General features: G+C 42.7%; 2 protein-coding genes and 1 long non-coding RNA gene across 9 annotated transcripts in view; 2 read left to right on the plus strand and 1 right to left on the minus strand.

Annotated features, from left to right (window-relative positions):
- Nucleotides 1-1,422: 1,422 nt before the first annotated feature.
- Nucleotides 1,423-18,620, plus strand: LOC122446429. The gene is made up of 5 exons (XR_006270871.1): nucleotides 1,423-1,677; nucleotides 2,701-2,771; nucleotides 3,501-3,603; nucleotides 9,921-10,072; nucleotides 18,502-18,620. It is a non-coding gene; the product is annotated as an uncharacterized LOC122446429 (long non-coding RNA).
- On the minus strand, nucleotides 11,750-21,703 carry ANAPC16 (anaphase promoting complex subunit 16). The gene is made up of 4 exons (XM_043476650.1): nucleotides 21,581-21,703; nucleotides 18,543-18,711; nucleotides 13,455-13,529; nucleotides 11,750-12,576 (listed from the first exon to the last, which is right to left on the minus strand). Exons 2-4 carry the CDS (start codon nucleotides 18,682-18,684, stop codon nucleotides 12,461-12,463), a joined length of 333 nt encoding a protein of 110 aa, XP_043332585.1. The 5' UTR covers nucleotides 18,685-18,711; nucleotides 21,581-21,703; the 3' UTR covers nucleotides 11,750-12,460.
- The window catches only part of ASCC1 (activating signal cointegrator 1 complex subunit 1), a 102,487-nt gene continuing 97,000 nt past the window's right edge, over nucleotides 21,374-26,860 (plus strand). For 6 of the 7 annotated variants that reach the window (XR_006270869.1, XR_006270870.1, XM_043476647.1 and 3 more), the window contains exons 1-3: nucleotides 21,374-21,512; nucleotides 23,193-23,328; nucleotides 24,257-24,356. Coding sequence is in view for 5 of the 7 variants with exons in the window: in XM_043476647.1 (XP_043332582.1) it covers nucleotides 23,217-23,328; nucleotides 24,257-24,356 (212 nt within the window). In the remaining 2 variants the exon portion in view is untranslated. Of the gene's footprint in view, nucleotides 21,513-21,646; nucleotides 21,840-23,192; nucleotides 23,329-24,256; nucleotides 24,357-26,860 lie in introns of those variants that run through there. The other variant, XM_043476644.1, reaches the window with a different exon arrangement.

Here is a 26,860-nt window from a genome sequence, read left to right on the forward strand (position 1 = left end):
ATGGACTTTGCAGTTGGTCACACGTTTGTGAGATCTGGACAGTAAAGAAGGCAGAGCGCCAAAGAATTGATACCTTTGAACTGTGGTGCTGGAGGAGACTCCTGAGAGTCCCTTGGACAGCAAGGGGATCAAACTTGTCAATCTTAAAGGAAATTAACCCTGCATACTCATTGGAAGGACTGAAGCTGAAGCTCCAGTATTTTGGTCATCTGATGTGAACAGCCAACTCATTGGAAAAGTCCCTGATGCTTGGAAAGATTGAGGGCAGGAGAAGAGGGTGTCAGAGGATAAGATGGCTGGATGTCATCACTGATGCAGTGGACATGAACTTGGGCAAACTTTGGGAGATGGTGAGGGACAGGGAGGCCTGGCATGCTGCAGTCCATGTTGTCGCAAACAGTCTGACACGACTGGGCAACTGAACAATAAAGTGTCAGGACATCTGGGTACAAAAACCTTGAGTTTCTGATTTTGGTTGTTCCTCCCAGTTTCCCAGAGCCTCAGTTTTGTCATCTGAAGGATGTTTTGTCATGAGGAACATGAGATGTTGTTACGTGACAATGCAAAGCAAATTGAGGACGCTTCATGATGATTGGAAACATCAGTGCCCACAGTCTGGTCGTGGGGCCTCACGCAGTAGGGAGGGCACAGTGGAAGTGGCCTCCTGGGATCCCACAGTGGGCTTCATGTGGTGCAGGTGAGTAAAGGCTGAGGCTAGTAAGAGGCAGCACTAGGACCCAGGGGCCGAATCTGGAGCCTGCTCAGCTGGGTAAGTTCACAGCCAGAACACAATGTTCTCAGTGTACCCACAGGAAACCCTGAAGAGGAGAACTGCACATGGCCTTCTGCTGGGTGTGTTCTGGTCCTAGCCTTTTATTCTTTTTCCTAACCTCAGTCCCCACTTTCACATCCTGTAACCTGCAGAGCTGCAGGGCCCCACCCTGCTGGGCTGGTCCCAGGCCCCGGGAGAGCAATCAATGCAGGAAGCCCAAAACCTGGCTGGCCTTCACCATTTTCAAATAAGACCGTTTGCTTCTAACCTTGGTTTCCTGAATCAGCCCTTTGTGATGGAAACTTTTCACGGTGCGGAAGGCAGACACTGGGGACAAAGTTGGGTTTCTAGCTGAGGCGAGGGTCTTGGCTCAGAAGCAAGGGAAACAGCTGATAACTCTGAACCACCTCCTCCCTTCCTCCCTGAAGGCCAGCCTCCACCTGGGATGGGGCGAGGGCCTCCACGGCTGCTGCATAAATCAGAAGGAACTGGGAGCTGCCTGGGAAACCAGGGCCAGGTTTGGAGGAGAACATTGTATGATGTGGTTCCTAGTTTTTATTTCCACGAATGCTATAATATGTTATCCTACCGAGCTATTTTTATTGAATGAAAAGATTTTAAAAAAGCAAACCTCTACAAAACCAACAGCCCTCTGTTACAGGGAAGGACAAGGTGAACTTTTCACTTCCTTCCCCACAGCCTATCAACTCATCTGCGGTTTGGTGTCACCCACACTTCCGTACTATATTCAATCTCAATTTTTGCCTCCTTGTTTTTGAAACTGCAAGAGCAAGGCTTTTCAACTCATGTTGCTCCTGCATGTTGCATGAGACTTGCAAAAGACTCTTTTTAGTGAGTTGTCACAACTGATTGCAGAGAGGCCAGATGCCAGCCTGGAGGCAGAGGTAAGCCCAGAGAGTAAACAGTGGGGGAGTCTGTGAGCAGCCAGCACCACCCAGCTGTACTCAGCAACCTGAGCTGTTGGGGGCAGCAAATAAGCAGCAAAGCTCTTCCTTTATGACAGCTACATGTCTGCCTCCTTAATGAGGGGCCTGGTCATTGAAAATAAACCCTGGTGCTTATATTATGCTCCATTAATAAGGGTTTTTCCACTCTAGCATTTCAGAGTCTTTTCCCAAATCTGGATTTGTAAGAGAGTTTTAGTGTGTCCTCACCACAGGCTGATAAAGAGATCCGACTGGGTGCTTCCCAGATTTGTCCAAGCTCAGGGATTCCCTTCTGAGAGAAGGAACTTCCCAAAGCTGGCACTACTGCTACTCCAGGGAAATAAGCACAAAGCCTGCAGCTCCCAAAGACCTGGGGTCTAGTTTTAAGTTTGCCAATTTGCTGTGCCACCCTGTGTGAGTCACTTGCTCACTTGAGACTTCAATATCCTCAATTATAAAAGGACACGGTTTGGTTAAACATCATCGCTGTTACAGGAGTAATTGTGTCCCTTCTCAAAATTTATATATTGAGGTCCTAACCCCAGTAACTTAGTGTGTGACCTTATTTGGAGATGATGTTGTTTAGTCACTAAGTCATGTCCGACTCTTCGCATGCCCATGGACTGTAGCCTACCGGGCTCCTCTTTCCATTGGAATCTGGCAAGAATACTGGAGTGGGTTGCCATTTCCTTCTCCAGAGGATCTTCCCGACCAAAGCATCGAACCCACATCTCCTGCCCTGGCAGAAGGGTTCTTTATCACTGAGCCACTTCGAGATAGAACCTAATAAAGGTAATCAAGTTAAAATGAGGTCAGTAGGGTGAGCCCTAATCTAAGATGATGACTGGCATCCTTAAAGAAAAGGGAGATTTGGACACAGACGTGCACGAGTGATGATGATGTAAAGAGACACTGAGAGGAGGTGATCATGTATAAGCCAAGGAGAGAGGCCTAAAACAGATCCTTTCCCTCAATCTCCAGCAGGAACCAACCACGGTGAACCAACCATGGTGGCATCTTGATCTTGGGCTTCCAGACTTCAAAACTATGAGGTAATTAAGTTTCTGTTGTTTAAGCCACTCAGTCTGTGTACTTTGTTATTGGCAGCCCTAGCCCAAAGGAATACAGTTGCCAAGGCCCTTCAGCTCTTAGACTATGGGATTCTTTCCTGCCATCTCTTGGTGGCTTCCTCTGCCCCACATAGCCTTTCTGCTACCCTCTCCCAGTAAGTAAATGGCATTATGTGTCTGAAGTGCTTAGCACAGTGTCCCACATATAGTAATTCCTCACTACGTATTAACCATGATGAACGTTCTTTGAGTCTCCAGTGCCTGGACATGACCTGTACCTACCCGAGAGCCTATGTGCCAAGTGAGAGGCGTGGGTGCTGGGCCTGGGCCCTCATGTTCACTCACTGAGGCCTTTCCTATCCCCCTTGGCAGCTTTTCTTTTTTTCTTTTTGAAAACATTAATTAATTTATTTGGCTGCATTGGGTCTTAGTTTGTGACACTCAGGATCTTTTCAGTTACAGCATGTGGGATCTTTGTTCTTTGACCAGAGACTGAACCAGGGCCCCTGCATTGGGAGCGCAGAGTCTTAGCCACTGGACCACCAGGGGAGTCCTCCTCCCCTCAGCAGCTTTTCAACTGAAGAGTGTTAGATTGACACCTTCTAGGAGCCGAACTCTTTTTTCATGGAAGGTTCATTTTGGCCACAGAGCCAGCAGGACTCAAAAGAGACTGCAAAAACTCAGGATGGATGATGGTTTCTCTGTTCTCAGATTCAGTGATTCCCCAGGGTCATGAAGAGGTGTAGAACTCTGAGGTTGAGCCTCTGCTTTCATATTTCCCAGTGAGGACGCCCACCGGTTGGCAGCAGAGTGAGTAAGTCTTAACGACGGGTGCAGCCAGGGCTTGCGCTCCCAGACCGCGCAGCACTGCCTTCCTCCTTGGGCATCCCTCTCCGCTTCTGCTGTTTTCTAGCTCTGCTCTCAGAATGAATTCTTCTCTGTACCAAGAGATGGCATGGGGATGATGTCTTGCTTTCTTCCTGGCTCCAGAGTCCGTAGGTCTCTGGAGGCAATAGCGCCTGGGTCCTCCAGCTGCATCTCAGGCTGGCTGGGAGACTGTGATTTTCCTTTTCATGATCAGGAGTGCTTTCAAAAAGCGCTCTAGCCTTGAGCATTGAAGCAGTATCACAGAATGAGCCTTGAGTCTTCTCTGAGCAACAACACTGGTCCAGGATAGAAGGTCCTAGGTTGTCCTCTAGGCGGTATGTTGGAGAGCTAAGTTGCCCTGACTTCATAGAATATTCCAGATTTACTGTATTTTGGAGACTTTGCAAAAAGTTAAGTGGGTAGAATCTGACTTCAACAACCCCCAAGCATGAACTTTAGGTTTGCTAAACAGATGAAATGCCCATGCTTGTGTGGTTTATATGCCTGGAGATTTCTGAGAATAAGGAGAGGGAGAAGAGGGTGTGGGAGTTTAGTTCAGGCCTTCAGGGCCAGGCAAGGAAGGAGGAGAAACCAGTCGGCGGGGAACAACATCTGTCCACAACGTCTATATACTTTAAATTTGATCCCTTCAGACTGCCTCTTATCCTGGTTTGGCTCAGAGCCCAGAAGGGAGGTTCTTTCAGTAATTCTGAGCTTGGAACATCTGCCTTCCCCTAAAAGTAAGTAAATAAGTACAAATCTGTAAATGCTTAGTTTCTCTGCCAGAGCAACAGTACTGTGAACAGTATTGCCTGCTGCTGCTACTAAGTCGCTTCAGTCGTGTCCATAGATGGCAGCCCACCAGCCTCCCCTCTCCCTGGGATTCTCCAGGCAAGAACACTGGAGTGGGCTGCCATTTCCTTCTCCAATGCATGAGAGTAAAAAGTGAAAGTGAAGTCGCTCAGTCGTGTCCGACTTTTAGCGACCCCATGGACTGCAGCCTACCAGGCTCCTCCGTCCACGGGATTTTCCATGCAAGAGTACTGGAGTGGGGTGCCATTGCCTTCTCCGACAGTATTGCCTAGTGGCCGGTAAAGATCACTTCGATGCTTTATACCAGACTACGGGGCTTAAGCTTCTGGGCCCTGAGGAGCCTGCTTCCCGAGTTATTTATTGTGAAGGGCAGGATCCTTGGCCTCTTAGGTGTACCCTGGGCCCTGTCAGAGAAATGCTGCCTTGATGGAAAGTAGAGCAAGGCTCAGAACAGTCTGCTTTTTGCTTCCTTCTCCTGAGAGGGCACACCCTTCCCCAGTACGGGCTCAGCTCCAGCCACACCAAATGGCTTGGAGTTCCACAAATGCACGTGCTAGTCGCTGTACTTGGAATGCTCCTCTGGCATCTTCCCCTCTAACCCCAACTGACCAGTCTGCTCAAGCCCAGGTTCACCTTCCCTAGGAAAACTTCCTTGTCATCTCCCCTTCCTTCCCACCACCAAGCCCTCTTGGCTTCCACAGCACCCCATCTAGACCAGAGTCATGGAATTATGGTGCTGTATAGATTCCATATTTCTGTTTACTTGTCTGCGTTTTTCACTGGTCTAAGTGTTTTCTAAACTGGCTGCAGGAGAGTTACACGAGACCCCCAATCATAGACCTGTTGGATCCCAGGAATCAGGCCAACAAGTCTGTATTTTTATTAAGCTTAATTCTGAGGCACAGCTAGGTTTGGGAACTATTGCCCCATCTTTGTCCTCAGAGACATAGTAGGCCCTCAAGAAATGTCTGACCCTTCTAATCTCTCTCTGGTAACCTCTTCTTGTTTTCACTTCCTTCCCTCACTAGCCCCAGACCATTTGCTTACCCTCTTGTGCTTCCCGTGTAAAACTGTAACCACCAACTATGCATTTTAATTTTTTTCTATTCCTACTGCCAGGCTGCTAGGAGATCCTGGGAAACTTCTCCAGTGACTGGTGCCATGGCAAATTTAGGGACTTGAACTGCAAATGGCCCCTGAATGTGCTTGGCAGCTAACCCTGGTCAACTCCTTCCCATTCTTCATAGGGACCATTCCCAATCCCACTGTTCCCGCCTCCTCCTGCCACAGGCCACAGACCAACTTGCCTCCTGCATCACAGAGAAAATAGGAGCCTTCTGATGGGAACTCCCTCAACTTCCTGCCACCTCACCTGCCTTTACCCACATCAGCGCTACCCTTTCGCCCTCCCTCCCCTCTAATAATTACTCCCCCTGGGCTCTGGATCCCACCCCTCCTACTTGTCAGGGACCTCACACCCTCAATCATGCCCTCTCTCTGGCCTCTCCCAAAAACAAATGTCTTGACTGTGTTTCTTCCTTTAACTGTCACCCTCCCTGCCCCTCATTTTTGCTTCCCCTTACCACTGAACTTCTTAAAAGTGTTGCCGAGATTTGGCTCCACGTTTTCACCTTCCACTCACTCTCCCAGCCACAGCAGACTGGCTCTGCCTCCACTGTACCACTTAGGTGGCTGCTCTTGGGACAAAGTCACCAACAAGCTCCTTGGTAAAGTCCAAAGGCCTTCTCCACCCCTGTCACTTAACTGCTTGGCTACACCAGATACTGGTGTTTGCAGCAGCCTCCTTCTTAAAATGTCCTTTCAAAAAAAAAAAAAAAAATGTCCTTTCTCCTGGTTTCCCTGATGCCATATTCCTCATTTTCCAGTATTTCTGGTGACTTCCTGCCAGTTGCTTTCCTGGGCTCCTCTTCCTGCTCTGAGAAGGCTCCATTTCTCTTCTCACTCTGGGTTCTCTCCCTGGGCAGTGCCATTCATGCCCACCTTTGGCTGCACATCTCTAGTCTGGAGATAGTTTGAAAAGAAAAAAAGGTGAAACTGAAGTCGCTCAGTCATGTCCAACTCTTTGCGACCCCGTGGACTGTAGCCTACCAGGCTCCTCTGTCCATGGGATTCTCCAGGCAAGAGTACTGGAGTGGGTTGCCATTTCCTTCTCCAGGGGATCTTCCCGACCCAGGGATTGAACCCAGGTCTCCCACATTGCAGGCAGCCGCTTTAGCCTCTGAGCCTCCAGGGAAACCCAGAGATAGTCTGCTGCTGCTAAGTCACTTCGGTCGTGTCTGACTCTCTGCGACCCCACAGATGGCAGCCCACCAGGCTCCCCTGTCCCTGGGATTCTCCAGGCAAGAACACTGGAGTGGGCTGCCATAGAGAGTCCCAAATCTAACTCTAGCCCAGATCACTCTCCTGAGCTATAGACCAGAGTCACCTGCCAGATATCTCCTTGAATCCACATCTCTCCCTGTATCCCTGTCTCAGAGAATAAAGAATCCTGTCCATCAGCTATTGAGACCCAAAACCCAGGTGTCCTACCTGAATTTTCCAAGTCTGACGAGCCACCAAGTCCCACATAGGCTATTCCTTGAGTAGCTCTCAAGTTAAAATCTATCCTCTTGTCTCCACATTTTTAAGGTTGCAGTTAGGTCTCCCCTGGATTTCCACGACAGCTTCCAAAAGGATCTGGGTCTTATCACCACTGTTTGCCACTGTTCCTTGCAGCTGCTGCTGCTAAGTCGCTTCAGTCATGCCCGACTCTGTGCGATCCCACAGACGGCAGCCCACCAGGCTCCCTTGTCCCTGGGATTCTCCAGGCAAGAACACTGGAGTGGGTTGCCATTTCCTTCTCCAATGCATGAAAGTGAAAAGTGAAAGTGAAGTTGCTCAGTCGTGTCTGACTCTTAGCAACCCCATGGACCGCAGCCTACCAGGCTCCTCCGTCCATGGGATTTTCCAGGCGAGAGTACTGGAGTGGGGTGCCATTGCCTTCTCCTTCCTTGCAGCTAAGATTTCTAAACTGAAACCAGATCTTGTCATTCCGCTACTTCAAACCTTTTAATAGTTCCCCACTGTCCTCTAGTTGAAGTTCAAATTCCTTAGCAAAACCCATCAGGTCCAGTTTTGTCTCATCTCTTGTCTTTATGAATCATCCATAACAAAGCACCCGCAGCCCCACAGAAGGATGATGCCCTTCCTCACTCTTGGGCCTTTGCATATTTTGTACCTTCCATCTAGAAAGTCCTTCCTTCTCACCCCACCTACGTGTTCTCCAGGTCTTAGCCTAAACAGCATCCTTCCAGGAAGTCTTCTCTGACCCTTGCTCAGCTGGGTTAGCTGTCTCTGATTTTACATGGTTTCTGATACCAGACAGTTTTTAGACTGAAAACTACTCTTTTATCTCTTTTAATATATTTATATAAACTCAAAGCTGATGACTGTGTCTTGATTGACAGCATATCCTCAGCATTTAGCAGATGCTAGACACAGAGTAAGTGCTCAGTAAATGTCTGTAAATGAATAAAAGACATATGGAAATAAACATCCTCTCTGTTGTTCCTTTGGAGAAGGAGATGGCAACCCACTCCAGTATTCTTGCCTGGAGAATCCTGTGGACAGAGGAGCCTGGTGGGCTGCTGTCACTGGGGTTGCACAGTGTAGGACACGGTTGAAGTGACTTAGCATGCATGCATGCACAGGAGAAGGAAATGGCAACCCACTCCAGTATTCTGGCCTGGAGAATCCCAGGGACAGAGGAGCCTGGCGGGCTGCCTTCTATGGGGTCGCACAGAGTCGGACACGACTGACGTGACTTAGCAGCAGGAGCAGCAGCAGCAGCAGCTGTTGTTCCTGTTAATAAACTGTATGTTGTTTCATTACCTTCCCTAAAGAGCTTATATTATTAATACGAAGTAAGTGGATTCTGGGGAAACAGCTTCTCTAGGGAGCTGGAGAGGCTGGAGAAATCAGAGTATCTGGAGAGGTGGAGAGCAGCTTGTGGATGCTGACGTGGGGAACCACCACTGGGCCTGTGTGCCGGAGCCTATGAGGAAGGCAGGGAGCCACCAACATCATTTGCCCAGGCTCCTCCCATGGCTGTTTAGGACACAGCTTCCACCTGTCAGTACAGCATTACAGAGAGCTCTGGGCTGGGCTCTGGCTTATTGTCTTGTCAGTTAATTACCTTAGGTGTTTCTCCAGTATGGATGCTGCACCATAGCTAGCCCAGCTTCTACATGAGGGTAAACATACAACAAATTCATACTTCCATTCACTCAATAAATACCTGCAGCACACCTACTATGTGCCAGCTAGTGTTCTAGGTACTGAATATACATAAAGCAATGAGACACATAGGGGCCTGACATCCTGTTAACCACGGGGATGAACTAGATGGTCTCTAAGGTCTCTTCCATTCAGCTCTAAATTCTGAGACTCCCTCTTCGACCAGATGCAAAATAAGAAGGCAGGCTAGTAGCACAGGGGCCGGTTCCAGCCTCCTCCTCCCATTCTTCACTCTTGGTACCATCTCCATCCCAACTCGGCTCTGGGAACCCAGAGATCCGGCATCATTTGTATTCTGCCTGCAACCCCAAACTTCCCCAAGTATCTGTTAGTTAAACCCTGTACCTCTTTTGTGGAGAGGATTTGTCTTGCTTGGAACTTTGGGTAATTACAAGGCAGCCAGGAAAGATATTTTAGGCAAGGTTAGGTGGTCTGACAAAAGGAGAGGGAGAAGCATAACTGCCTTCTCCTCCAAGTGTAGTGTCTCTTGGGTTTGCCTGAAAGGGAACCATGTCCTTGGGCAGGTTCCTCCTCTTTCTTATGGATGATAGGCATCTCCTGGTCCTCTCTCTTCTTCTACCTTTGGCTTGGCCTTAAGGTCCAAAGTTTCAACCACTTCAGTATCTGGTGTTCTGATCGGGAACAAGGAATTCAAGGACTCCCAATCATGCCGGGGAAGGGAAGCCGAAGGCTTCAAGTAAATGGACTGAGCAGAGAGATCCTAGGGTTAGAAACTTGATTTAGAGTTCCAGACCACTGTCATTCCAGGTGAGTATCAGGCATAGGATGGCACTAACAAATAAAGCACTTAAGCTTATCAGTGAAAACTGAGGACTTCAATGCTGATCTTAGACAATTAAAGTCAAAAAGTAAGATTTTTAACTTCATAAAAGTAAAACCAGCTTTATGTAAGTTTACTATTTATGTCTCATTACCATGAGACAAGGCACTTATATGGAATTATGTATCAAACTGATATGAACAATCTTTATTAGCAAATTCTGCCTTCACATTTTCTGGTGTATGACGAACTAGAAGGCATAAAGGTTTGAAAGGCCTATATTATTAACTATACTTTGGTTAATAATCTTGGTACCTTACCTTCTCTGTACTGGTTTCCTCAACTGTTAACTGCCGGCCTCATTTATCTCACAGGGTTGATGTGGGACTCAAGATGAGACATTTATGAAACTGCAAAGTGTTTTATGCACTGAAACACTCGTTACCATCAGCTTTAAGATGGTGGCTGTCTGTGAAATCCTGGCTGTTAGCTGCCATCTTCCCTGTCTTCCTCCTTGCACACTTAGGTATGTATCCATTAAGCATCTAACTTTATCATGCCAAATCCTAAAAGGTTATGTAGATACTGACATAGCTACTTCCTATCAGTCCTTAAAGGAAGAGGCTGTTCCTTATCACCTTATCACCAAGAGAGGAAGCAGGGAGGGTGGTAATAAGGTTTATTTCCTCCAGGTAGTTAATTCATTTTATCATTAAAAAAAAAAAAAAAGTTTTAGGGTTTTTCTTTGTACAAGGCACTGGGTTGGGGTCAGTGGGATGAAGCATGATACATATATGTGTGTGTGTATGTAAACCTTTCAATTATATATTATATATAAAATAATCTCAGCTTTGGAGTCTGGCACACTCAGTTCAAATCCAGACTTGGCCACTTACTTAGCTAGGGAGCCTGGGCATGTAGTAATGCCTTCTCTGAGCTTCAAGTTCATCTGTATTAGGGTTTTTTTTTTTTTTTTTTTACACATCTTGCAGTGTTACTGAAAGGACTATAATTAATTCCTTTGAGTGACTGGAACATAATGAGTGCAGAACTGAGGAAAGATGAACAACAGGTCCATCTTCAAGCCCAGAGCATGGTAACAGGAGTTATGGATGAGACATAATGACCAACAGAAAGGTGCAGAGAGGGAGGGGCCGTCTTCAGTGAGGCTCTTGTTTCCGGCAGCACTCTAAGAGAAGCTGATGGTCACTGGAAAAGGTGCTTCAGAAAGTATTTCCACTGAACTCTATAGATCTCTTCAATTTCTAAGGCCATGAAAAGAAATGTACAACTGAGAGAGTCAAAAATTCTTTAAGTTCAATGCCAGAGGGTAAAGACGAGGTAATACAGTGTCTGGGTCCTATAGTTACATAAATCAAATGAAAGCTAGTGATTGCTTTTGAACTGTCACTGAAAATATGATTGAAAGGTTTATTGCAGACTAGGTATTTAAAATTTTTCCTTTGGTAATCATGAAGATGGTTGATACCTAAAAGGACAATGTTAGGAAACTCAACGGCTTTCAATAATGGAACTCGTTTAGGTTAAGAAGTATTATATGGAAATTAGGAGTTTGAGGGCTGGAAATTTTTGTGCTCTGATGTGCTTCAGAGACAAGGTTAGTGGACTGAATTGTCAATCAACTGCAACCTGTTTTAAGTTCCAAGATTTTCTTTGGAGTCTGGGCTATGTGGCCATGTGCAGGTCTTTATCTTCCCTGTGCTCAGACTCCTTATCGACTCAATGAGGTCACCACCTCCCTGTCATGAAGTATATATTAAAATATTCTGAACTCCTGAGATTAAGGCCAACTGCTACTGGGATTTTATTTATTCATAATTAACCAACTCTAAGCAGGTCAGGAACAAGTTATTAATGAGAAGAAAAGCAAATTCTGTCTGGGGCAAAATTTGCATACAATCTAAATGATTCTCCTAACTATGTAGTGTGGATGTGGGGGTCCCATGAGTAAAAACAAAGATTATCTCTTAGCTTATCAGGTTTTTCCTTATCATGGCTAAACACCTACTTAGATATTGATGATAAATTCATATACTTCTAAAAAGACAAATATCCCTGAGATGAAGCAAATCTACCATTTGTTTAGGAGAAATGGTTTTTAGATTCCCTTTTCATACAAAAGTAATTTGACCTCTTTCCCCTATCCCAAATCCCTGAGGCTTTGAAAGGATAAAGAAACCAATTTGGAGTTCTTTCAAAGGATTTATTTGCTACAGAATTGCCAGAGCCCACCAACAAGATGAACTCAGGATTTCTGTGTTTAAAAGGATTTTGCTCACTGCTTTATTTTTTACAAGAACTTCAACATTCAAAAAGCAATTCTTTTTGCCAGCATTTGGCATGCCTAGAAGAGGTTAGAAAAAGTTAGAATCTATAGAATTAGATGTCTAAAAATAGAAAAAATCCCAAACATTAAAAAATTCCTAATTTGGACAAGTCCTGAGTCGAAATCACATTCATCTGCAAAAAGAAGGGTTTTAGGTCAGAAATGTATTTTATAACCCCAGATCCTGACCTTGGACTTGACTGGTGAGGATTCTAGGAACTGTGTGAATGACAGGAGGGATGTCTTTCCTCTGGCCAATTCTGGCATGTGTCCGGGATTGTGAAGTTTCATAAATCTCTTTTAAACTCAAACTTCCTGGTTCTCTGATGTCGATTGTCTAAATCCGATTCTCAATACTTTTTTAAACAAATAAGCAAAAAATTTCCCTGCAAGATCACACACTTAAGAATTTGTTGCTTGTGTATAGGTACAGAGAAACCAAGTATGAATGTGAATTAACAATTCAGTGATGGAGCCGTGAGTCTCTGGATGGCTATATACATTGTAAGAAAAGTTCCTTGCTAGACCTGCACTTGCTGTGCACCCGAGATGACCATCCAGGCCAGATTAACCTGACGAGGGTGTGAATCCCAGCAGCTGCTCGATGGGTTTAAATCGCCACTCATCTGCCTCCAGCTCTTCTACCAAACCAGCTAGTTTTTCCATCCGAGCAACCTGCTGATCTGTAAAGAATCGAGGAGATAGTATTTTTTAATAATAATACACCAAGCACCAAAATGATGACTGATTTAAAAATAATTTCTAGAAGGATTTATCCCCCTCGATATTCTAGTAATGGGGTCTTACCCTATGTTGTCAGAAGACTTAAATCTTTTCTTTATATTTTATTTTTAATTGTAGGATAATTATTTAAGACAATCTTAAAAAAAATAGTAGTAGTTATCCTCCGTGCCACTTGTCTACTAAATTTGTGACTGGTTACAAGTAGTTAAGACTCTGTGCTTCCACTGCAGGGGGAACTGGGTCTATCCCTGGTTGGGGAACTAAGATCCTGTATGCTACAAAAAACAAACCCAAAAAACCAAAAACCTAGGGTTACAAGCAATTGCAGCTCCCCCCACACCTGCCCACCCCAACATTATGTTCTCAGGGGAGAAATAGTCTGGTTTGGTGGTGGAACAGAGTTCCCTGATGCATAAATGAAGATCTGGTAAGCCACGATAGAATAGAAAAGGTGCTACCAGGATCTTGGAATCCAGGTAGACATACCTGAAGATGCAGACAGTGGTAACAGTGGAGGACAACAGGAAAGGAAGGTTTCAGGAAGGAGTGGAAAAAGCAATACAAGAGGAGTGGGAAGCATTAACTCCCCTAGAAAACTAACCCCTTTGACTTCAAATTTAAGTCTGAATGTAATATTATGTGTGGATTAAGAACTGTAGAATGTTCTTGTCTGCAGGCAATTTGGGAAGTCCACTTAAGCAGCCTTGCTGAGTTTTTGTTACAGAGTACTCTGACCTTTCTAAGTCCTCCTCTCCCACCCTTCCACTCCCTAGTAAGTTCATTCTCACAGTTAAGTACACAGTACTCATGTGCTTACCATGTTTCACCTGTTTAAGCGTAGATGCCACTTGATAGCTGAAAACAGATTCACAGAGGAATCTCTCAGAGCCATCTACAAACAGAAGAGGAAAAGTTTTAATCTGCTCCAATCCATTTTAATATAATGGCTTCTGATAAATGTAGTAAACACATCCATTCTTCTCCCTGTTTTTACTTTCAGGGTCTAGTTTTCAGGGTTTACAAAGAGGGCTTCTGTTTCACTTAGAATTAACACTGCTGTGTTATAAAAGCTACTTCTTCTATACCTAGAATGTTAAAATAGTCCCTACACTTGTTCAAGAGTTTAAAAATAGTGTTAAAATAACAAAAACAAGAAACCCCAGTCTGATGTCCTGGTCAACATTGCTCCCATCCTAACCTGACAATTTCTTAATGTTCTCCTATTTTGTATGTCAAGCAAACACTGACAGCTAACACACTTGGCCATGTGGCCCCAAACTTTCAAAATACAAAGGTACACCAAAACTCTTAATCCTTTTCATCCTAAAAAGTAAAGTTGAAGAAAAATAGCTATTGTCAATATTTTGTATATCAAATTACATCACAATGACCATCACAAAACACTGCTGGGAAATTTCATTCTGTAAACGCAAATTGTAACCTTGATTTTCCAACTAAACCAAAACACTGCAATTTGGATGTTGATAAGAGTATGGTGCAATTTCAGAACCTAGCATTGTACTGATGCCAAGAACTGGATATAAGAAGGTAGCTAATTCAGTCACCCTAGTACTTGGAAGATGATTGTGAAACATAAGCTAGTTCATGTTATTCCTTATCAGGCAAGGGCTGATACAACAAAGCATACCCTGAAAGACGTAGAACTCATGTAGGAAAATGTGATTTCAAGGGGTAGCAGAAACCATTCGGGAAGGGATCTTATTGCAGAAATTCTAAAACAAATGAAGGGAGAGGACACAGCTGTCTTTTTTTAGGCGGCGGTTCATGCCAACGCTACTGGGTGTCAAGCACTCACCCATCAATCATGGGTTGCTGCCGTCAGCCAGGTATTAAGTGACAAGGAGACAGGACTAACATTTTCTGGCTTCATGCTGAGTTTCACACAAGGCAGACCTTATTTCAGAAGCTCATGATAAATAAGAAAAACCATAGATACTATATTCAAATAGCTTAAATATACGACCAAGAGGGCTTCTAATATTATCTTACAAAATTGGTGCAAAATATAATTATTCCATACATAATATGTATGAAAATTATTATGTATTTATATATATATATATTATGTATTATTTCAGAATATAATTTCATATAGTGATGTAGACTTTGAGGATAGTGTTATTCTTTAAATTCAACTTATTTTCTAAACATTGTGTCATATGGGATATGATCCCACTCCCTCCTCCCACCCCTATTTCTCTGGCAGAATGTAAGTCATTTGTAAGTATATCATCTAAACTGAGCAAAAATTTAATTTTCAATTAATTGAATATTATACTGGCTGTCCAGTTTAAAGATCTAGGTAAGCCAATGATATTACTGAGTTTTTCAAATAAGGGAAATGGACTGAAAATAACTATGAATCCCACTACGGGAAGAGGGACTGTGTGAACATTTGACACCAACGATGCAATTTATTATGCCTAATAAATTGTGTAAGTATGCCAGCTTTCATACCCTTGATTAAAGAATCAAATTATAACTTAAGTTTTATTTTAGGAAGAGCAAGGCACACAGAATTAGAGCTCTTCTCAGGTGGTTTGATCCTGAACTTGAGGATCTCACACAAGGCAGTGGGGATTCTGGCTTTAAGGACCAGGCCAAGATTTGTTTGCAAGCTCTTGAAAGTGCTACCTCCCATTTACGTTCAATCACAGGTGTTATTAGGATAAATGCTTAAATTATAACATTTGCATATTTCCCTTGATAATGAACTTCAAGCAAAAGGATGTAAGCTAATCTTTCAAAAAGGCACCTGCATATCACTTTGCTGCTCTGTATGTCTATGGAACACATTTTTGCTGATTTGCAGCTCTGTATTAACCACAAAGTCCACTGCTTCTTAGCTACATCCTATTAGTGTGATATCTGTACCAATCTAAAGTCTGGAATTTCTCCAGAGAGGAGTCAGCCTGGGGCAATCTGTCTTCCATTTAGAAATTGTAATCAAACTCTTTGTAACACACCAAGTAGCAATACATCAGCTTTCCTCTTAAGGGACAAGTAAAGGTTATAAATGGTGAAAAGTTCAGTAAATTGTCCAAATCTAACACCACTGTTAACTCCAATAAATAGGATGCTAACAAATTCATTTAAAAGACTATTATCCCACAGCGGGAAAAGAGGCAATGGCAGATAATTAATGCTCCAGTGGCGTACGATGCCACCAGAATTGAGCCATTTCAGGACTGAAAGACAGTCTCTAATTTGCTTACTAATATCTGGGTGAGACAATCCTAGCCAAAGGCAGGGGAATGTTGAAAAGTCCTGTACAATATACTGCTTATGTGAGGTGTCTGATATCAGAGAGCAGATACACAAAAATGTTAGTACACAAGGTTAAGTACAGGTTATTTGGGTTTATTATCCTAGACTTGGGAGGAGGTAAGACCAAGTTGAACCTGTTAAGATAATAAACAGCACCTAATTGCTTTTGTTCCCACTCGGAAGAGGCAACTCTTCCTACTCTATTTTCATACAGGCGTATCTCAGAGATGTCATAGGTCTGGTTCCAGACCACTGCAATAAAGCAAATCACACTAATTTTTTAGTTTCCCATCGCATATAAAAGTTATGTTTATATCATACTGTAGTCTGTTAAGTGTGCAATAGCATTATGTCTAAGAAAAAATGTACATATCTTAATTAAAAAATACTGCTAAAAAATGCTAACCATCATCAAGCCTTCAGGGAAATGTAACCTTTTTGCTGGTGGAGGGTTTGAAATACCGTCAGCATTGCCAAAATGTGACACAGAGATAGGCAATGAGTAAATGCTGTTGAAAAAATGGCGCCAACATACTTGTTCAAGGCAAAGTTGCCCAAACCTTCAATCTGTAAAATACTTGGTATCAGCAAAGCCCAACAAAACAAGGTATGCTTGTATTTCATTAAACTATTGTAAGAAAAATGGTCAGGTACACGAGCATTAGATTACTTGCATAATAGTACCGCCTATAAACATAGTAGGAGGATGCATCCAAATCTACCATCCCTTTTAATTCACATTTAAGGGTACCATTTTCAATTTAACATTTTTCACTTGACTCGGGATAGTTCAAGGGCTGCCACCTCTAAGTTTTCATAGTTTGTCCTTAAATGTAAATAGCTTTAAAGTACAGGTGAAACTTTAAACCCAAGGAAGAAAACCAAAACTGGGCACTGCAAATTTAAACTCAATTTAAATTCCTTCTACAGGAGAAAGGCAACACAGTCCCCCACGAAGCATACTGGGGTGGAATAAAAGTGGACAGAACTATCACTTGTTAGAACATCAGCATTTAGACTAATCTCAGAAGCCTGTCTTCTTTAACGTTTCCAAGAAATCTGGTGTACACTTACAAAGAATGCTGACAGCTCTGAGACCAAGGAGGTACCGCCTGTATTAAATTCCTCCTGTAGCTAGACTTTAAATGACTTTAATCTTAGGGTTCATTGTTAAATAAGGATTCCTTTTCTGCTGCCATAAAACTCATTAAGCAATTTAAGTGCCTCCAACTTTTGATTTGTTTTGGGAGAAACTTCCTTAATGCCAGGTCTCTGCAGCATATAACTTAAGTCATAATTTATTTTTAGTGCCAAATATGGTAAACAAGGCCCTAGATGTTCACTACCTCCAGACTCAGTGATGTTAGCTTGAGTATTCAGTTAACATAATTGAAGAAAACAAAAGGGCAAAGACAGAAGTATCAATACATACACCTCATATGTATCACTAACTACAGTATCTGATTGTCTACGTCACCAATCATGATTTGAACCAATTCTAAAAAGTCTTCCTATGTTTGGTCCCAGTCTTCCTATGTTTTCCTGTCACAAGTGATTCTTCTGTCTGCGTTGGCTTAATGCAAACCTCTGCTTTTTGTTATACCTGATATAAATGAAGACCACCCCCAAAAAGCTGACTCTTAACTACAGTCTGTGCCTTTCTCAGATATTTCCAGATTAATTTTTAAGTATATTTACTGAAATTTGCAATATTTAAAGCAAAAAGGATCAATATACAATTAAGCACAGATGTGCTAGAATCAAGTAGATTTTGAATCTTTAATAGGTTCTTTGCTGATTTTTTTTTCAAGGTATGAAGAATAGTTTAATAGTTAAGGGCCTCTTTCATGAGACTCCCCTGGATGTTAGTCAAAATGAAGATTCCTGTGCTATAACCTAGACTAATTTGGAATCTCTAGGTGAGCCAGAAATGTGCATTTTAAATAAGCTCTTCAGGAGGTTTTAATGCTCTCTATTAAGAATTTATTGGTCCATCTCCTAAAGTGACATGAACCTGATGAATTCTAGGTATTAAAGCTGTTTCATGCTTATAGGCTGTGCCCTGATCTTGGCCAGCCAGTTTGCAAATCTGTGCTGAATAAAATGGGGGATGATCTGATGCAAATCCAGCTCCAGTGCTTGAGAAACCACACCGCACTGTTCTGTTGTGGGCCATAGAAGAATAGTAGATTGGTTTTTATTTTCTCTCAGAATCTCTTCATCTATCTGTAGGTGAATTATATTAGAAAAAATATATATGAAACCTACTAACCATAGGGAAGCTGACTGGTACCAGGATAAAGCAAACTGGAGCAGGAGTTTAATGGAATTCCTGGCCCAAGTGCTGTGTCTTTTCACATGGTCAAATCACTTTATCTTTTCTGGATCTAAATAACTCTAAATGACCTCCAGGATTCCCAAAGTCTTTTTCAGTTCCAAAATTCTAATTCTGGAGAAAGATTTGTGTTTTAAAGATATTTTGAAATGAGGACAAGAGATGAAATGTGGAGCTGAAATCAGGACAAACTTGTAACTAATCCACTTAATAGCTTCTTTACAATTAATATTCATTGCAGGTCTTAATCCAATTATTCAGCAAAAAGCAGCATGAGATCACCTTCCAACATCTCTCCAGCTCCTTTGGGGTAGGTGAAAAGGGCTTTCCGTGGTGGGGCAAGGTCTGAGACACTGAAACCAGATCCAGTGACAGAACTTCCACTGACCCCACCAGCTGAGGAGGATGATGAAGAGGCAGCCATTTCCTCTCTAGTAGAATTCTCACTTCACTACAGAGAAAGAAAAACAGCAATTGGCAAGTTTATGGAAGTGAGACTGACAACATTTCATTCCAGCTACCATGAAAGTCAGCATACAGTTTAGTCAAGAATTAGTTTCAAATTTTTCTACCCTCTGTACTCCCACGATCTTTTATGGCTCCTTGGGCCAAAATGTCACTCAGGATTTTAAGTGAAAATATGTTTATTCTTAGTTTTTCTACTTAAAACACTACTTCCTACCATTAGCAAACTGTTTATGTCATTTGGGATTGACTGTGGGTGATTTATGGGTTATGAAAGGGTGATATGGCAGTGCCAAGGTAGCAATTTGACTGAGGAAATAAATTATATGAGGATAAAACAACCATGCCTCATGGGACAGTTTGTCTTGGATACATCCTGACCAAGCCACACCAAGAAACTCACTTATAAAATTTTCCAAATAAAATTCCAGAATAACACTGTGTTCTGTTCCCAAGGAAGAGGAATGGTTAGGAAATACATATTGGTCCTTTAATTTAAAAAAATTTTTTTCATCCAAATGTAATACCCAAATTGATCACTCGGTGGCGTCCCAAAACTGGAACAAAATAGTTCAAGAATGAGCTTAGAATCACGGCCTATTAGGAATTAGAGGGGCTGTGAGTGTTTAATACTATATCAAATTAAAAAATCAAAAGGTCCAAATGTAAATGAGAAAATCTGTACCAAATACATGTCTCCTTTAAAGAGTTCAAAACAAAATAGAAGCTTACACTACACATTTACAGAAGATTCTAAAAGGTTTATGTTTTCTATATAAAAAGAAAAGTTTTTCTTTCAAACTCAGAACTATCATTCAAGACATAAAACAGCCAGGGTTGAAAAGTGGAGGGCATAATTAGCACTAACTTCAACACATATAAGCAGTTTTCTGCTGAGATGGAAAGATTACCTAAGTAATTTTTAGCTTTAAAGATTTAGGTTAAATTTTGAACGCTACCAGCAGGTGGTAACCAAAGTTAAAGTGAAACTCACAATAAACCCTAGTTTGGAACTGCTCTATAAAGGCAGGCATTCTGATCACCAAGACCAAACATTATGCTTGGCTTATACCAAGTAGCTGTTGATTTAAATAAATGTTTGCTAAATGAGTTAACATTTCACAGGAACCACAAGATTCCTTAAAGATCATCTAATCCAATCCCCCCATTTTGCACATAGGCATACAGACTTCAGCTTATTTGTTGTGCCATTTTTTAAGCAATGGCTTTATTGCATTGTCATGTGCTATATGGGCTTCCCAGGTGGCTCAGTGGTGAAGAATCCAGTTGTCAATGCAGGAGACATGGGCTCGATCCCTGGGTTGGGAAGATCCCCTGGAGAAGGAAATGGAAACCCACTCCTGTATTCCTGCCTGGGATCCCATGGGGAGACAGGAGCCTAGTGGGCTATAGTCCTGGGGTCGCTAAGAGTCACACATGACAGAGTGACTAAACAAAATGTACTATGTGAGAGGTGAAACAGCACAGTGACTAAGAGCTCAGACTCTGCAGCCTCTTGGCCCAGGTTCACATCCTGGCTTTATTTGCCGTCTGATTCTGGACAAATCACTCAACCTCTCTGCTCTTCAGCTGCCTCATCTATAGAATGCAGATAATGATAGTACCTACATCATAGGTGTCAGGAAGGTAAACATAACTAAAGCATTTGGAACACTTATAGGCACAGTAAATGACAGCTATCCAAAACTACCAATGAATATTTAGTCCTGAATCTTTTTTTCCTCTGCAGATTCCAGTTTTTCATACTTATTATGTTTCAACACACTCATGGGAAAAGTCTTAATTCTCTCCATTTGACACAGAGTGTCAATGTCAAATGTCTCTTAGAATGGAAAGTGCATGCTCAGGAAGAGGGAAAATGCACCCCATACTTTCATTTTAAGGTTAATGATCTTAGGAAGAACCCTTTTCTTAGGAAAAGGGGAAGGAGTTGTTTTTCTACTCTCAAGGCCTAGCACAGAACCTGGATTAGTGTTTCCTGAATGAATAAGGAACAAATGACAGAACACAGGGCTAGCAGAGGATAGAAAAGTTTGATGTCAGGAGGGTTGGTCCTTTACTGGTTTTTCTCCCTCATTCTGTAGATCTACTTACACAACTGTTTCTCCAATTAGGCTGCCAAGCCCAAGGTAGGTGCTCAGTAAGATTTTGTTGAATATTTAAATATTAACGATGAAATAAGCTGGGACTTGACCCAATAAGGGAAGCTGGAACTATTGGCAGTAGAGATTCTTACAGGAAAGCAGAGATACTACATGGTTGTGTTCACAGTGACAGGATGATCAACACATTTACTTCATGCATGATAGGGATGACCTCGTATTCATAAACCACTTTCCTTCCTAACAGATACATGCTTATATTCTTGAAAAGAATCCTTTTTAAAAAGTTTCCTTATCAAAAAGACAAGCAATCATTAAACTCCATCATCAGAAATCATTCCAAATAGCTGGATTACCAATCAAAAAGATGCCGCAGCTAAAAACAGCTTGGGTGGAAAGGGGCTGAGGAGGGGATGGGTCAGAATGTCAGCTGTTCCCAAGCTAACTCCAAGCCATAACCCTACACCCACGCCGACCTCCACCTCACCCCACCTCCCCGGTCTCCAGGGGGCGACACCACTGGCGCCATCCCATTGCGCAGGCGCCATGGCTTGGCCCGCATGCGCAATTGTCTCGTGCGGCCTGAGGAAATTTCCTTTTACACGCCCTCTGCGGCAGGCTCCAGTTCCTCCTCCTCCTTTCTCCACTTTACTAGTCCCTGCAGGTAGGATCCCAGGGATCAGCTCCCTTTCCAGCAAGCTCCCGAGGGTCCCTGAGCCCTCGACCACTTACCTCAGCGGCTTTGGCACTTTACAGCCCCGCCCCCAACTGAAGCGGCTGCGTTTTCAACGACTAGGGCGGCGGCGTGCTCGCGCCCGTGTGGAGGGAGCCCGCGGCGGCCGCGGCGTGCGCGCGCCTGTACAATGGTGGGCGTGGCCGGGGCGGAGAGCCGCGGCGACCCGGTTCTGGGAGAGACCTTCTGGGTCCTTCGTGTTCTCTCGCTACAGCGGTTTTCCTACCACCGCGGGGTCCTCTCTTCGCTTGCTTTGACGTACTGGGTTGATTTTTGCTCGCTTTTATGATTCAGGGTTTCATCTTTCCTCCCGACTTTGTAGGCCTTCTGCTTTCCTCTCTCTCTCTCCAAACCACCACGGAGCAGGATTAAATTGGCTATTCCCCCATCCTTCCTCCCGGAGAAGACAATGGCACCCCACTCCAGTACTCTTGCCTGGAGAATCCCAGGGACAGAGGAGCCTGATAGGCTGCCGTCTATGGGGTCACACAGAGTTGGACACGACTGACGTGACTTAGCAGCAGCAGCAGCATCCTTCCTCCTGAGCAGTCTTGTAGCCCAGGGCCTTATAGGAAAGGCAGATGGAGGGTTTGCTATCTCTGAGACAACGCTCTCTTCCAGAGCTTAGTTTGAGGACCTACCCTGACACTGACATCTACTTTTGTGACGAGCCTTTTTTTTTTTTTTTGAGAGGTCCTGGGAAATTGAGTATTAGGGTGTAATGTCATTAAAGTATTGCTAGTTATGCCTCCTCTTTCGATGTTCGAGTCTGTTTACCTTGTATATTGTTATTTCTCACAACACGAAACTAACTCATTGGTTCTGTAAGCAAATTACCAGTGAAAGCGATTTACTTCCTGAGGTTGGATTGAGCATTAGTGTGTTTAGTAAGGATTGATCTTTTCGGAGGGGAACTGCTTAAGTTATTTTGGGCTTCAAGACCATGTACTATATGTGGTAGGAACCTTGGTTAAACATAGCCAGAGCTAACCCTAAGAAGCTTTGTTTCCTAAATTGTTAATTCATTAAGTGGTGACTAGAAACTTGGTTTCTCCCTGAGTGATGTACAGTTTTCGGCAGTGACCTACAGAAATTAAATTCCTTCCCTCAGCAATGTGTTAGTTTGGAGAACCATGTTGGTTAAGTCATATGTTAACTTTGTTTTGATAGGCAACTGGATCTAATTGTTGAGTATGTATTTCTAGCAGCTGTAAAAGTAGGTAAGGATTTTTTTGTCCTCCCCTTGAGGATAAATGTATTAAATATCCCTAATTCTCTTAACTATCATACTGGGTAAGAGGGTGAGACACTTCACAAATGTTCAGATAAGCACAGAGGTTGAATTTTACTCCCTTTAGCTTAAAGTAATGAAGAGACCTCTAGTCTCTCTTCCAAAGTCATGGGCAGGCTCAGTATCTTGTAATCACTTTTTTGAGGAATGCTGAATAGTTTGCAAATTACTGTCTTGAGTGTGCCAGGAGTGGAATAGTGTAGTGGAAAATGCAGCAATTGACTTAATAAAACAGCTTCTAGATAGGGGAAATCTAATGGAAACAGTAATGCTTTTGCTTAGGATGTACGATGAACTGATGCCTAATTCTGTCCTTGTAGGCCTGTGTATAGATCTGCATAATCATGGAAGTTCTGCGTCCACAGCTTATAAAGATTGGTGGACGGGTTTATAGGAAGAATCCCATCCAAGAACAGACTTATCAACGTGAAGAAGAAGATGATGACTATTACCAAGGTAATCTTAGTTGCTCTTTGGTCAGATTAGAAGTACAAAGTTATCCGTATTGTAGAAACAATTCTTTGTTTCAGTGTTTCTGTGTGAGCACTGAAATTTGACATGTTTGGCCTCTCAGCTCCCTTGTTGATTCCGAGGGGGCTGGTGAGTTTGTTTGATGAGGTGTTCTCAGTTCATAAGCTAAGCTGTGTCTCATCTTTTTGCAGAGGCTTAAATGTAATAAGGGGTAATTTTAGTTAGCTATTAATGTTAACAATTAATTATCTGTGGCAGAATTAAGTTCTTTTATCTGTAAAGCTGTGAACTAGCTTTTATAAATTATTGAAATATATGAACATATGCCCAATGTTAACTGTTATTTTTTGTGTCACAATTTTTCTTTTCTTCTCTGCAGTCATATACAGGCAGTTTCAAATACATAACCCACGTGGCTGTTTCCCTTCAGCCCTGGGGCCTTGAGCTCTTTTATTTCAGCCTCCTGTTTTCTCTTTGTCTTGGCTGTATGGAGTAAATTCTCCAGTATCACTCCTACCTCATTCACTGAAGTGATTTTGTGTCTTAATACTAAAAACCACTGAGTTGTACATTTTAAGAGGATGAATTTTATGTGAATTATGTCTCTGTAAAATAGTACAAAAAATTTATTTCTGGGAGAAAACAATTAAATAGTGGTATGTAGATACTCTTTTCCCAAGGTTCCAAGATTGGAAGATTTAAAATAGTCATGTGTTTTTATATTTTATTTTTTTGTCTAAGAGCAGGTGAGGAGGAATGTTGGAGCAGTGTTCTGCAATGTAAAGTGTATGGCTGTTCTTTGTGTGTGTGTATTGCTTTTCTTTAAACGTCAAGAATGGTTGGACAGTTGAGGAGAAGAAAGACTTGTCCACAGAGCAACAGCTCTGAGTGAGATGTTATGGTTTCTGTACAGGCCTCATGGAGTGTGCGGAAGAGCCCTGTGAAACCTACGAGGTGGTGCAGACCCCACAAGGTTTCCAATGTACCGTGAAGGCCCCCAGCCTCCTCTACAAGTGAGTGATGCCCCTTGGCAGCTTCATGGGAAGGCACTTCCAGGAGACTTAGAAGGAAGCTGATTCTTCTCTTTTCCACACTTATTACAGTACTTACTAGTGACAAAATGGTTTAGTGTTTAACATCCTAGAATTTCTAAAGACTAATTGCAGATCAGTTTTATCATTCCACATACATCACCAAGTCCTGTTGATTTTGCCTCTTAAGTATCTTTTGAATCCACCACTTTTTCTTTATAGCCATTCTGCTACCTCTTCTGTGAGGTGAAGTGAAGTGAAGTGAAGTTGCTCAGTCGTGTCCGACTCTTTGCGACCCCATGGACTGTAGCCTGCCAGGCTCCTCCTGCCGTCCACGGGATTTTCCAGGCAGGAATACTGGAGTGGGCTGCCATTTCCTGCTCCAGGGGATCTTCCCAACCCAGGGATCGAACCCAGGTCTCCCACATTGTAGGCAGATGCTTTTACCGCCTGAGCCACCAGGGAAGTCCACCTCTTCTGTGAATTATTTCAAATAGCCTACTTACTGGTCACTCCACATTGATTATTGCTCTCTTCCCATCAGTTCTTCACATTGAGGGTGGAATAATCTTTTTAAAAGGAAAACCTGATTATTTTATTATCTTTGCTTGAAATCCATTAACATTCTTCCATGGAAGATGGAATTTTATTCCACTAGAGCAGTGGCCAAAATCTTGAACATGAGTTAGCCAGCCCTGCATTTTTCAGTTTCAACTCACACCACTCTTTCCCTGGCTTTGCACTTAAGTTTAACTGATTTTCTTCAGTTCCTCAGATGTGCTGGGTTCCTTCCTACCTTCTAGCTTTGGCATATGCTGTTCCCTTTCCTTACATTACCTAGTTATTAATATATTCTCCTTCCTTAGGGAAGCTTGTTTTGACACCAGCATCCCCACCCACCACATTGATTACCTTAGTATATGTTTTCATAACACCACTACTTTTCCTTTATAGCATTTCTCAAGCCTAATGTTTATATTTATTTGTCTCCTGTTTGATGTTACTTCCACTAGATTGAAAACTCCCTGAAGGTAGGAATGTGTCTGTTTGTTGTCCTCCAGTTCTTGTCAAAGACTGAAATGCTTTTTCCAGAATCAACTTTAGTTTTAAATTGCTTGGAAGCTTTGTGATCATTTCAGTCTGTGTCTACTTGCCTGCGTGTTGATCATATTCTGTCTTTTATTAACCACTAACATTGTTAGCTCCTGTGGCTGACTGGCTTCTTTTGGGCTTGCACCTCTGACGATAGGATGGTCTAGGAAGTCATAGATTGTTTTTCTGTGTTGTACCAGATGAATAAAGTCTGTCTATACTTCTCTATTGGAGAAGGCAATGGCAACCCACTCCAGTACTCTTGCATGGAAAATCCCATGGATGGAGGAGCCTGGTAGGCTGCAGTCCATGGGGTCGCTAAGAGTCGGACACGATTGAGTGACTTCACTTTCACTTTTCCTTTCATGCATTGGAGAAGGAAATGGCAACCCACTCCAATGTTCTTGCCTGGAGAATCCCAGGGACAAGGGGGCCTGGTGGGCTGCTGTCTATGGGGTTGCACAGAGTCGGACACGACTGAAGTGACTTAGCAGCAGCAGCGTACTTCTCTCTGAGAGGAGGTCTACAAATACAGAATCATACACCTTTAAGTCGGACACGACTGAAGTGACTTAGCAGCAGCAGCGTACTTCTCTCTGAGAGGAGGTCTACAAATACAGAATCATACACCTTTAAGTTCCAAGAGGCAAATAGTTGCATTTTTTTCAACTTGAGAATTTTCTGAAGCACCTATTGAGGATGAAATTTCTCTCCTGGAATGTGACCAAATGAGAAACCAAATGCTAATCCTGACAGCTCACTTTCCTCTCAGGTTTCAGTGACATTTTCTTCTAAGAAACATGATTTTAGAAAGCTGTGATTCAGATTCCTGGCAAAAATCAATGCAACATGTCTTCCTTAATGTATATATTTGTTACTGCTAAGGTATGTAAAGATTCCTTAGATGTCTGATTCTAATCATATGACCTTTTGAATTTTGTATATTCTAAATACTCATTTTGTTCCAGATGACTTGCATGTTAGATTAAGTATTGGTTCTGCTAAATCCTAATTAATAGACAATATTTACTAGGAAGACTTCTTTCTTTTTTGCTTTCATCTTCCCTCCTTCTCTTCCTCTTGGTCTTATTGACAAATAATTGACCTACATGGAAGATTTCTTTTTTTTTTTTTTAATTTTTTTTTATTTCTTTCTTAAGACTCATTTATGTAAGTTTATTTGGTCCATGGAAGAAATTACTTGACCAAACTAACTTATAATCAAAGTCTAATGGTGGTGCACACGTCCACAGACGAGGTCTAATACTGTGGCTCTCAACTTCAGGTACACATTAGAATCACCTGGGGAGTTTTAAAAACTCCCAATACCTAGGTGTACCCCAGACTAGTTCAGTCTGAATCTCTGGGAGCTGAACCCAGGCATCATTAGTTTT

Source organism: Cervus canadensis, chromosome 8, assembly GCF_019320065.1.
Source record: "Cervus canadensis isolate Bull #8, Minnesota chromosome 8, ASM1932006v1, whole genome shotgun sequence".
NCBI lineage: Eukaryota > Metazoa > Chordata > Mammalia > Artiodactyla > Cervidae > Cervus > Cervus canadensis.